This window comes from Schistosoma haematobium, chromosome ZW (assembly GCF_000699445.3).
Source record: "Schistosoma haematobium chromosome ZW, whole genome shotgun sequence".
In the NCBI taxonomy this organism is placed as follows: Eukaryota; Metazoa; Platyhelminthes; class Trematoda; order Strigeidida; family Schistosomatidae; genus Schistosoma; species Schistosoma haematobium.
Window position 1 is genome coordinate 59872456 of NC_067195.1, and position 13013 is coordinate 59885468.

Here is a 13013-nt window from a genome sequence, read left to right on the forward strand (position 1 = left end):
CATACGATATGCCTCAAATTACGGGCTGTGGTATACGATTTAAGGCTTATTTGGTGGAAATGAACGCACTATACAATAAAAAATGATTGAGAAATAAAACAATCGAGTATTTGAGAGTTAAAGAGAAGATTTTCAACAAAATTAAGTAGATTTTCTATCTAGAAGGACCGAAAAGACTGGTAAAGCTTTCGGAGTAGGTAGTTAAAAAGCAACATTGACGAACAGGCACACCCTATAACACTGAGTTTAGTAAAACGAGACACTGTAAGTGATCCAATTGCATGTAGCGACAAGAATAAATCATTAGAGATAGTAAGACATAAAATCTTTGGTCGCATGATCCTAGATAGAACATAGAAAGCAGGCAGAAAAATAAAAGCACCTAAGAAAGATCCTCAAAAATTCATTCCGTCACGTTTATTTGCACAGATGGAGTAATCTAAGTCAACCGAGTGTAGTAAATCTATTGATTCACACCACCAGAGTGCGCTGGATAACCAACGAGGAATTGTAGGCTTAAAAGAGGACATACAAATAGTATCTCACTTCTTTCTCACTATCAGTTTGTCTTCCTTCAATATCCTGGTCAACTGATGAGATTACAACCCTTCGGTAGATAATTTCGTAAATGTTAGAAAAGTAAAGTACGTGAGCTGGATTACTCTGAGTCGTCCACAAGACCATGTATTAAGCCAACACAGGCTATCTTAGTCGATGATTGGTGGTCTGCTTCAGTAGGACGGGATCAGTCAGCTTGTGTCGAATTCACACCTCACGGTTAATACCTAAATCAAACTGCCCTTTCGTCACATCCAGGTACTATGGCTACTTTGATGATCTTACAACACAAACAATGTTATCACAGAAATATACTGATAAGAGAAGTTACAAAAAGTGCGCGACCACTGCTGCACAGGACAGTCCATGGCAATCAATTGATTGACGGGCGTTGGTCGTGGTTGACCCTAACATGAACCACCAAATTGTTCTATATTTAGTGACCATACTACTGGATGGCTTGGCAAGGGCCGTAACATTTCACGGGAATTACAAGCAGTTGAAAATTTTATTCATCACTATTTTATTTTCACTATATCTTGTGGCAAACGTAACATTTTTGGTTATTGAAGCATTTCAGCCTATGTTAAATTTCATGATTTTCATGTATTAGCTCATTTTGGTGGACACGTATACGATGTTATTTCAACATATTGACTGCGTTACTGATAATTATTGTGTTCGAACAATTCCTTTAAAGTCTATTTTTAGAATCCTATTACAAACAATCGAAAGATACCTCAGTGAAACGATGCTCGCTCTCGAATTTCCACAGCCTTATCGTTCTGAAACTTAAAGACAAACCAAAAAGACAGAACATCTATAGTGGTAGATAAGTCCTGAAATCAAATAATAATTCAAGTCTTCGACATTGTTGCTGATATCATTAAGTTGACAGGAGACACTTCAACTGAAGACACTTGCTCAAACATCACGCCAGACCACTAATGGGTGCGTAATGCTACGCAAACCTTAGAACGGTAGTCAGCTAAGTTAACATAGTATTCAATATTTCCAAATATTTGAGCAATTTACTTGGAACAGGACAGTTGAGTGGCTAGAATACCTTCACTTTTATAGCTTGAGATCCTAGACCGCTTCTTAAAACCAAGATAAGAGTATGTGCATAGCGATAAGTTTATATGAACTTTTCACAAAGTTTCTGAACACCGAGATATAAACAACAGTTGTCATAGTAACAGTAAATTCAACGTTGTTGAAAAAGTCAGATGGAGAATACAAAGCCAACTGGGATGCGGCGTGCATCTCATTGGTCTACTGAAGTCGAAAATGCATATAGGTTTCAGTTGGCAGGTTACAGAGACGAAGTGGAATATTTTGTAAGTTTTTTCGTTTTATATTATTTACGAATGTTTTGAGAACTATAATAATGCTGATCCAGAGAAGTGGACAAATACGGGATTTGTTAAAAAACTGAAGCGACGAGATGGTCTGTTCTACTATTTTAACAAGAATAGGGAGTGTCCAGACAAAGATATACCGAAATGCAAACTATACGTATATTAATAAACAAAATACAACTCAGTGAATAATATCCATCAAGCTTTATTTCTAGAAGTTCTTGACAGTGCGTACTCTGTTTAACAAAGGGTGTGAAAATTTTACACGAGGGTAAAGCAACAATTAATAAACTATTTCAACCACAAAACCTGTCGGTGTTTCTTCGCTTGTTGTTTATTCCTAATACAAGAGATTTACTGCAATCCTCTGACGTTTTGGTAAGAGAAAGGCTTTTGCCGATTATGAGTGGTTGTATTGACTGCATACATAGTCTGGTCATAGTTGAAACGAATATTTTTCCTCAACTCAGTCGAAGAAGAAAGAAGAGCACTGTATATTGTTTGACAGTTTAGCTAAATACTACATACTCATTTTAAAGAAGTCTAAAGAATGAAAAGCTTTCTTTAATTGTGACGATGAGGATGCCCTGTTTAACCTGCAGGGTCTGGTACTATGTCAAGCCTGCACAGATTATTCTAGCCTTTGGACAGACCAATTTATTTATTCTTCTGGAGCCGTACTTTGATCTTGTTAATTAATCGCTTATCAACCCCAACCGTTTTTACGTAAGCGTATGTATGTAAATTTCTTATCTTAAACATCACATATCTGCAGCTTATTTTTGTTCGACTATAAATATCAATTCATGGTCGGTTAAATCAAGTTGGCTTACTCGCCTTCTCCACCGCGCATCAATCCGTTTCGCTTTGCCATCTCCTCTTCGCTTTCTTCTCTTCGTCTCTCTGAACGTCTATTCTGATCGACGATTGTACTAAGTATACGTATTCAAAACTCCATTCTCGTATTTGAATAATTTTAATTTCGTTATTCGCTAACGCGAGTTAAATCGATAAATATGTACGGAATTGGTGACATGTATATTTCGATGGCAATCAACATACGATCAAATCGGAGTCAGGTAATGGGCCACAAAATGTCTTGTCCACAAATGTGTTTTCTGAAGGAGCGGTGGTCATGCGTTTAGGTAAACAGTCTTCAGTCTTCTTCAGTTTTGAGTAAAAAGGATAGGAGGTCTATCAACCTATATTAATCCCTGCAGTTTGTAATACTGTGGAGGTCCAATCTCGTTTTGAATATATTAACAGAAGGTGCTGATATTACGTGTTCCGGTAGAGAATTCCAGTAATTCATTACTCAGTGCGAGAAACGAAACTCCAAACGTAAACGATTTAATTTTTGAGCTTTCTTCGAATGTCCTCTCAAATGATTAGTCCTAGACGGAAGTAAAAGATAAGACGTGTTAATACCAAGGTCATCGTTCAGTATACTATAAGCCAATATTAGATCACCCCGTACTCTATGGTGAGATAACGAAATAAGTTAAGGTGTATCAGTCTTTCTTCATAGGATAGGCCAGACAGACCTTGTACCGTCTTAGTACCTCGTCGTTAGACTTTCCAGCATCTCTGCTTCATACTTGAAAAAAGGACTAGCTGCTTGAATCCCATATTCTAAATGTGGTTGCACATAAATCGGGTATAATAATCTAAACATTTCATCATTTAAATATTGGAAAAACCCACGAATTGACCATAATGCCCTATAGCCTTTCGCAGCAGCAGTCTTACAGTGACTAGTGGCTTTGAGATCACTGCTTAATATGACTCCTAAATCTTTATAGTTTCTTACTTTGGGTAGCATGAATCAACATATTGTATAGTGATACGATTCATCATAGTTATTTATTTGCATCATCACAGTCTTATTGGGATTTACTTCTAGTGACCACCTGTCCAACCATGCCACCAATAAGCTAAGATCATTTTGTAATACCATCCTATCTGACATACTGCGTAGGGGTCTCCAAATTTTTATGTCATCAGCGAAGAGTAGAACGGATGATTTTGCTACAGTTGGTAATTCATTTACATAAAGTAAAAAGAGAAGAGGACCGAGGATTGTACCTTGGGGAACTCCACTCTTTACAGGTACCCACGAGGAGAGAGCCCAATTTACCCTTACCTTTTGTCTCCTGTCACGGAGAAAGTTACTTATCCAATCTACGACTGTATAATGGATTCCAAAAAGTTCCCGTTTAAATTTAAGACCAGAGTGGGAGATTATATCGAAGGCTTTACTGTGATCTATGAAGATCACATCCACAGGAATATTCCGATCTTTTGCAGCAGCCCAATCTTCTTTTGTGATGAGAAGATTTGTCAAGCATGATAGACCTCTTCGAAAACCATGTTGTTCCCTGGAGAAAAGATTATACCCTTCAACATAGCTTATAACATATATCCGAATGATTTTTTCCATCAGTTTTACAAGTGCACAAGTTGAGCTAATGGGTCTATAGTTACTAACTAAATCCCTACTCCCAGCTTTATACATCGGACTTTTTATGGCGTATTTCCAGTCTCTGGGCAATTCACAGTTATATAATATACCCTTGTGGGTCAGCGTAATTTTACATTGGTTTTCAGGAGAACCAGACTGGGAAGCCTTTTACGTTTTATGTGTGAAATGACCAACATTTGACTTACCAGAAATCCTATTTCTCAACGTCTCCTCACTGACACTGTGTGTCAGTAAACTTGGTTCATGAGAAGTGTTACCTAGTCACACTAACCAAGTAAGTCACGAAGTCAGTTGCGATCAATACAATTCATAGAGTATTTAACCAGTTATGGCAGATTTTCAGGGCATGCTGTGCATCTTAAAGTACAAATCTTTCGTTCCTGAAAGCTACACAAACGAAAAATATCAATTCATAACCGTTATTTAGGTTGAAAGTTGAGAATGGGCCATCTGGAGTCTTCCTGTATAATAGTAGCTGGTTCATCATACAAAAGGTTAGAGATTGATTCACTTGCCAATTTTTAGTTCTTTCCTAACGGACCACAGTCTTTTTGAGGGAAGGAGATGGATGTTCGCATGACTCACTCAAAATGTGGGTGGACAATTGTTGTACTCAAAGTTATAGACGTCTTGGTATCCCGGTGATCGAATAAGCCATGTATTTTTTCAAAGTTTTTAAAACAGCTTCCACTTAGGATTGCGCAGCGAACTTTGAGTTTTGACTGATATCACTTCCAAGGTTACCGTGTGTTTGCAAAAAAAGTAATTCAACACAAGTATTCGATAATTCTAATAATTTGTTGTAGCATTTCAGAAATCTATAGTGTTCCTTTCAGTTTGTATAACGTCATATATCTTGTTACAGTCCGCAAATATCAAGACTGAGCGAAACGAAAGACTTTGGGGATTATTTACGAATAAAAGAAAGAAGACTAAGCAAAGATTACACTAGGAGCCTCTGTTAATCATCTCCATCTGTATGCAGCATTAAATTACTCCCAACCCGTGTTGCCTAACCCAGATAGAAGTTGGGCACATGGAACTTTACTACAACCGTTACTGAAGTGAGTGAAGATTGCATCTTTCGGTAACCTGTGACCTGGGATGCCAGTGGATGTTTCTTTGCCAATAACAACTTAGAAGCCTGAACAACCAATTCGGAAAACATGCTATTATTTGGAGTACCAAGATCTTGTCCGATTGCTTAAATAGTTGTTTTCAAATAACCTCTTTAGAATCTTGACAACTGTGTCAGCTAAACTTACTAGACAATAGCTTTCAGGACCGAACAGAGAAATTATTTCAAAGATAGGATACAATAGAGTATTGTTCAATTATCTAGCTAGTTTCACTGTGTCGTAGGCGTGTTTAAAGAAAATAAAATATTTGATGGTAAGTAGTTTCGGTTTATGTAATAGCCTTGGAAGTATTTTGTCAAGTTTATTCATCAGTCCGTGGGGTGTCAAGTTATCAGTTGGACATCGTGCTTAGATTGAATTTAACCTAATTAGGGTATATACAAACGGGTGAGTGCAAAATGAACCGACATCGATTATAGTGATCATTATTTAAGATTGAACTGCAAGGGATGAGATTTGTCAAAGTACCGTAGATGTAAATGTCAGTTATACTTTTAACTTTCTATAACATGTCTAAATGTTCAGTTCCAACGAATTTCAACGAATTTTCAAGTTTTCGGATGAGTAAGGTCAATTCTCTTTGCCATCCTATTTTAGGAATATATCTGACAACTGATGTGTGAATGTTACACAATACAATTTTCCAAATTTGACCGCAGTGGTCTCCTTATCTTGATGTTCAAATGGTTTCAAAATAGTTTGTTGGTACTTTGCTTTTTTTCTCCACTTTCTGTGCATAATGGTAACTCGATTAAACCATCAAACTCAGATACGACATCAGCAATCGGTAGTGAAGGTATTACTGCCAACTGACAGATATGGACATCGAACTTTCTGTCGGTTGTTTAATGTTGTTGATGTCCTGTTTGTCGGAGCTTTTGACATATAAATTGTCTCAGATGTAATGGAAAACATTAATGTACTTCATTTCGACACTCGTTGGAATGCCGATAAACCTGAATGTTCGTAATCGATCTTGCTAATTAGTGGATTTAAAGTCAGGAGTTCATCCGATTTTTAAAAGATGTGTACATACGAATTCATGTCTTTGTCTCACATTAAAATGGAAATTAGGCGAATAATAAAATTGAATTCCGTACAGTGAATTGTGTATACCTGAGTAAACAAAGGCGAGGTAGTCTTGAAAATTACATTAGCATACCAATAAGAACACTGCTTTAGGAATGCCAGATTCCGAGTTATAGAGGAGATTAAGTTCATTTTTCACTGAGTCTATCATCTTGTGTAAGTAAATTTTATTATTTCACAGTCGCCTGATATTCCAAAGGTAGGGTCAACGTAACCAATGAATTTGGATTTGGCATTGGCAACTCATGGTCATAATGAGTGTCAAATTTTCTGCTTGACCCGAAAAGAAGCTGAAAGTTGAGATGATACTGCATAGACCAGACTGAAAAATGTCATAGCTAGGACATGATCTCTCTTTTCTGCTAATGCGAATACTATTAAATTCCAGCTACAAAAAGATTTTGTACAACTTGTCCACTTCACAAGCTTAAAAATAGTATAAACTATAATATTTGTAGAATACAATGAGGTGATTATGTTTCATGTATTCTTTCCTACCAAATATAAGCTAGTAAATCAAGTTCGATGATAATATTAGCGTACAACCTTTAGGAATTAATTTTTTCAGTGATCGGTAGAATTGTGATCTTAAATTAAAACCATTTAACACTGTTATAATATGTAATTATAGTGGTAGTAATGGGATGTAGTTATGTAACAAAACGAACGATTTATAAAAAACGCGAAAAGGTAAGACAGAAAATTAAATTGGGACCACTGAACAGTGTTGATGATTTTTTGAAACATAAAATTAACCTATTAATACTGGTTTTTTCGTACTTACGGAGTTGGAATTGAGACAGTCTCCTGTTAAACACAAAAAGGATATTTATGTTTCCTAATTTCTATAGCCTCTGCGAATTTTGATAGAAAGGAGTTGTACTGAATATTTTGGATGAGCACACTGTATATATCTTTATTCCATACTGAACAGATGGCCCTTAACCGAACTTCGAAAACCGTTTTCTCTTCTATGTCGAAATTTCTTGGGAATTTGTTCTCTGAAATCATGAATTCTCCTACTCAGAGTAATTAATCAACAAAAAGGAAAATTTTGAATATGAGATCGTGAAGATTGTTTACTTTCATTGAAATCGTGAACTGAACTAAACCAGATCACCATTGAAGATCTGGAGGCACTGGACAAAGAAAATGATATGATAGTTCGGAAAGCTAATTCTTAAAGCATTCATTCACCTGTCAATTTACATCGTTTTATAATATCATTTACCTAGTGACCGGATAACACTAGTTACTCAAATAGTTCCTATTAAACAGAAGCAGTGATTTTATGTTTTATGTGGTCCGAGATAATTCCAAAAAGTTTAGAAAACATAGAGAAGTATGATATTTAGTCCGATAGGTAGCTGAAAATCATATCAATATAGACTCAGTTTTTCCAAACATATGAAGAAGGTCACTGAGTGATATGGTTAGAGGTCAATCGAACAAAACAGTTGATTAGAATCTAGAGATATACAAAGTTGCCGGAGCATACAGAGACAGCAAAAATAACCATCAAAAAACACTAGTTCAGCTCTTATAATGTAATTCTGAAAGACTCATTTTCACTTTAACTGGGTACCGATGATGATGTCCAATAAGAAAGAAAATGGAAGATCTTGTGTTAAACCATGTAGCTCAAATTACAAGATTTTGCCAAAAATGTAGCAAAATTTCTTTTTTTTACAAATCTCAGTAGTTACCATTAACCAACTTATGCTTAATTGTTTAAAAAGCATTCATGACAGGAAGTTCAGATTTCACTCATCTTTTTTTTAAAAAATGTATATTCAGACGTTTACTAAGTATGAATTGTCATGGATACTTAGTTATTCTAAGAAACAAAATCTCCAAAGCAACATAGAACATAATCAATTCAAAGAAATATTAGCATTTTTTATTTAAACATGAAAAAGAAAAAAAAATATTTTTTAAGCGTAAATATTTCTAAAATAACATTATAATTAATTAAGATTAATAACTCAATTTGTATCATTATTAAGCTGAAAAATAAAATAAAAACATCATATTGAAGAATATATACCATTTGTTCATTGAAATCTTTAACATTAAACAATTCTATTAATTTACCATAGAAATTATTCATATTCAATACAAAGTTGAATTATTTCCCTTTGGTTGATTGTCGTTTTTCTTTAAATAATGAAAATAAATTGACAGTATAATTAAATAATTATATCTGATAATGTAAAATTACTAAATGTGATTCATTAAAACATTTTTTTGAAAAATGCACTTTATTATTGAATATTGAATTGATCATTTGAATTAATAGTTTTGTTTATGATTGAAACATTTAATTCTTATATAATAATTGATAAATAAATATGTAAAATAAATAAGTTTTTTTTATTACTGAATATAGCTAAATGTTTGTTTGTTTTAACTGTTGATATATATATGTATATAAATATTTTAAAAATTTGCTTGTTTAAATTGTTTACTTCATTATATTTGGAAAAGAATAGAACAAATTCAAACTGAATAGGAATATTAATAACTAAAAAGAAAACACTTCTAAAATGTCTCTGTTTTTTTTAAAATTGATTTATTTAAATAAATTCAATGTTGTTTTTTTTATTTATTGGAAGTTGTTATTGACTTCTCATGAAACCTGATAACTATAATGAAAGTATAGAAAAGTAATAAAATGATTAAATAGAATAATGATATTTTTAATTTTGTGGAATAAAATAAATATGTATAACAAATATTTATTATCTTTAATTCTATTTAAAGTTTAATTTAATGAACATTAGAAAGTATATTATACTAGTTAGGAAATACATGACAAATTTGTATGATTCATATTTAGTTTCACTGATTGAAATCATGAGTCAATTGAAGCTAGACCACCATGGAAAACCTGGAAGCACTGGACGGCATTAACACCCTTGGATGCCGGCTCAGTGGTCTAGTGATTAAGTGCTCGCGAGCGAAACCAGTAGGTTCTGGGTTCGAATCTCGTAAGGGGCGAGGTCATGGATGCGCACTGCTGAGGAGTCCCATACTAGGACTTTCTCTGTTCGTGTTCGGCTGTTGTTAATTGCTGTCTTCTTGTTCTTCTTTTCTTTGATCTTGTCTAGTGTTTCTATAGAGCTCCATTCTTTATGATGGTGTTTCTTTAGACCCAGAACCTCCTGACACGTCGAAGTTTATGCTTCTTTGATACTTTTCCAGTTGTCCTCCATAGTAGTTTCTTCTTCCTTCAGTAGATCCTGTAAGGCTTGGAACCTGTTGTTGAGAGATATCTTGAATTCGTTGATTTTGTTAGTATCTCGAAGGAAGGCTGTATTGAACCTTTGTATTGCTGTTTGTCCACTTGTCCAGTTCTTTTTTAGCTTCAGTTTCAAATTGGCTACAACTAGGTGGTGATCTGAAGCTACGTCAGCACCTCTCCTGGTTCTCACATCTTCCATTGTCCTTCGGAATTTTTTGTTGATGCAAATATGATCTATTTGGTTCTCTGTAATGTGGTCCGGTGAGATCCATGTAGCCTTGTGTATACGCTTGTGTGGAAATATTGTGCCTCCTATGACCAATTTGTTGAATGCACATAGATTTGCAAATCTTTCTCCATTTTCGTTTCTTTCTCCCAGTCCATGTCGTCCCATAATATCTTCATATCCAGTGTTGTCTATTCCGACTTTGGCATTTAGATCTCCCATCAGAATGGTGAGGTCCTTTCTTGGGCACTTCTCTATGATTAACTGCAGCCGCTCGTAGAACTGACCTTTAATGTCGTCGTTGCTATCATTGGTGGGTGCATAACATTGGATAATATTCATTAAGATCCCCTCCTTCTTTGTCTTGAATGACGCTTTGATGATTCTGGATCCGTGAGATTTCCATCCTACAAGTGCATTTCGTGCTACTTTGGACAGCATAAGAGCGACTCCCTGAGTGTGTGGAACATTGTCCTCTTCGTGACCGGAGTATAGCAGCATTTCTCCCGTAGCTAGCCTTTTCTGTCCAGCTTGGATCCAGTGGGTTTCGCTGATTCCCAATACTGCCAAGTTGTATCTCCTCATTTCCGCTGCTATTTCACTGGTCTTCCCGGTCTCCAACATTGTTCGGGCGTTCCATATACCTATAGAACTTTTCGCTCTGGTTGTTAGAAGGGGCATCGGCCTTGTGGCTTCCGAAGGAACTCGGCTTTCACCATGAAGCGTCATAATTCTTCTAAATGAAGACCTTCTAACTCCCAGGGCAGAGTTAAAATGGTTTGAATAATTTTTTCTGGTAAGCGTTTTTTTAGCGAGTTAGTTTTCTACGGGATGGGGACTCTAACCTCATGCCAAACCCTCCTCCTTTACCCGGGCTTGAGACCGGCAGTAACTCTGGAAGAGCTGCAGGCGGAGTTTTTGCTACATTATGGTGCTTGTGAAAAGATTGCCAACATAAAACGGAACTCTTAAGAGGGACCAAATTTCAAAGTTGTGCACAAAAGGCAGCTCTCATAGATGCATTCAAGTTGATGATTGGTGTCAGGAAGACCGCTTACTCTCACCTTTTCTCTTTCTTCTGGTTGTTGGATGGATTATGGAAACGTTCACATCTCAGGGAAACCATGGAATACAATGGAGAGTTGGATGCGGCTAGACGTTTTGAACTTCATAGATTACCTAGCTCTTCTATCCTATGCACAACAAAACATTCAGGTGAAGACAGCTAGTGTAGCAGCAGCCTCTGCAGTAACACACATCAATATACACAGGGTAAAAAGCAAGATACTGAAGTACAACACCGCCAGCACCAATCAAATCACACTTGATGGAGGAGCTCCGCGTGATGTGGAAATTTTACATAGCTGGACAGCATCATTAGTAAACAAGATGGATCTGATGAAAGTGTCAGGGGAATGATCGGCAAAGCAAGGACATGATCCCTACAACTGAATAACATATGGAATTCAAAACAACTGTCAACCAATATCAAAGTCGGAAATTTCGATATGAAAGTCAACAAAGTCCTACTGTACGGAGCTGAAACTTGGAGAACTACTACAACCATCATCAAAAAGACCCAAGTATTTCTAAACAATTGCCAACGCAAGATATTCAACATTCATTAACCAGATACCATCAGTAACAGCCTACTATGGGAGAGAACAAACCAGTTTCGAACTGAAGAGGAAATTACGGAAAGATGATGGAGTTGGTGGACAGGATGTACATTGAGGAAATTATTATACTGCACCACATTGAAACCCCTAACTTGGAATCCTCAAGGCAAAAGAAAAAGGGGCATACTAAGGAACCCGTTGCGCCAGGACTTGGAGGCCAACATGGAAAGAATGAACAGAACTTTGAAAGAACTGGAAAGGAGGGCAAACGACAGAGTTGGCTGAAAAATTCTGCTCAGTAACTTATGCTCCAATAGGGGTGAAAGGCATAGCTGAACATGTTGTTTGTGGAGTCAGTACCTGATATTGCATATTTTTTCGTTTGGATAAAGTTATATTTCAAATATTCACCTCTAACAACGATTAAAATTAGGACCAACAAAATCCATATAACGTTAGTTTTTTCATGATCTTCGGAAGGTTTTGTAAATTTTTACAAAAAAATAATTTAGGATTCACAGATTTAAACATGAAGGATATATCAAGAATAAAGCTCATTTAGGAACATGGAAAATATATGAGTTTCTGAAACCAGGAATTTAAAAAGGATGTTAGGCAATCAAAATTATCACTTACATTATTTAACCTCCGATCATGACAACTAAGTCATTGGATAACGCTCGAGTAGCTCCTGAAAGACCTTCACAGTTATAAATTCCATCATCTCCTGGTCTTACATTTGAAATTGTCAGGGTACTCACGACAGTTGGCATTGGTGCATTACAGTTTCTGGGTACATTGCTTATTCTGAAACGACTGGGTTCCTCAGGAAGACATCCCCAATTGAAGCGCCATATCACATAGGGCACAGGATTGCCTGTGACTTCACAAACAAGAACTACAGTATCACCTCTACGAACAGAGTAACGTGTAGTACGTGGTTCGGCAATCATTGGCGGAGCTATAAAATTAGTTATTCAAAGCAATCAAACATGAATAATACTAACATACGAACTAAATGCTTTTGAAGACAGTTTTTTTAACGGCAATATTCTATAAATCATTATTGTAAGCACTCGGATAGTCTGTTATAAGTGATTAGGGATTATGGTGTGTTGAATTTCCTTGAATAACAATATTAGGTAAACACGATGAAATATTTGGATTTATAATAATCGCATACTTTAGTTTATAGTTATTGGACCTTGAAAAAACTGATACTTAGATCTTGATAGGAGTAATAGTGTTACACATGAAACTGATTCATAGTTTATATTTTCCAATTTTATACTGAT

General features: G+C 35.8%; 1 protein-coding gene across 2 annotated transcripts in view; it reads right to left on the minus strand.

Moving 5' to 3' along the window:
* Positions 1 to 1565: 1565 nt before the first annotated feature.
* MS3_00004035 (uncharacterized protein) overlaps positions 1566 to 13013 on the minus strand; it is a 72168-nt gene continuing 60720 nt past the window's right edge. The window contains exons 12-14 of one of the 2 annotated variants that reach the window (XM_051211924.1): positions 12355 to 12679; positions 4587 to 9274; positions 1566 to 3313 (exon numbers count right to left, since the gene is read on the minus strand). In XM_051211924.1, the coding sequence (XP_051072042.1) occupies positions 12360 to 12679 (320 nt within the window). In that variant the 3' untranslated portion in view covers positions 1566 to 3313; positions 4587 to 9274; positions 12355 to 12359. Of the gene's footprint in view, positions 3314 to 4586; positions 9275 to 12354; positions 12680 to 13013 lie in introns of those variants that run through there. The other variant, XM_051211925.1, reaches the window with a different exon arrangement.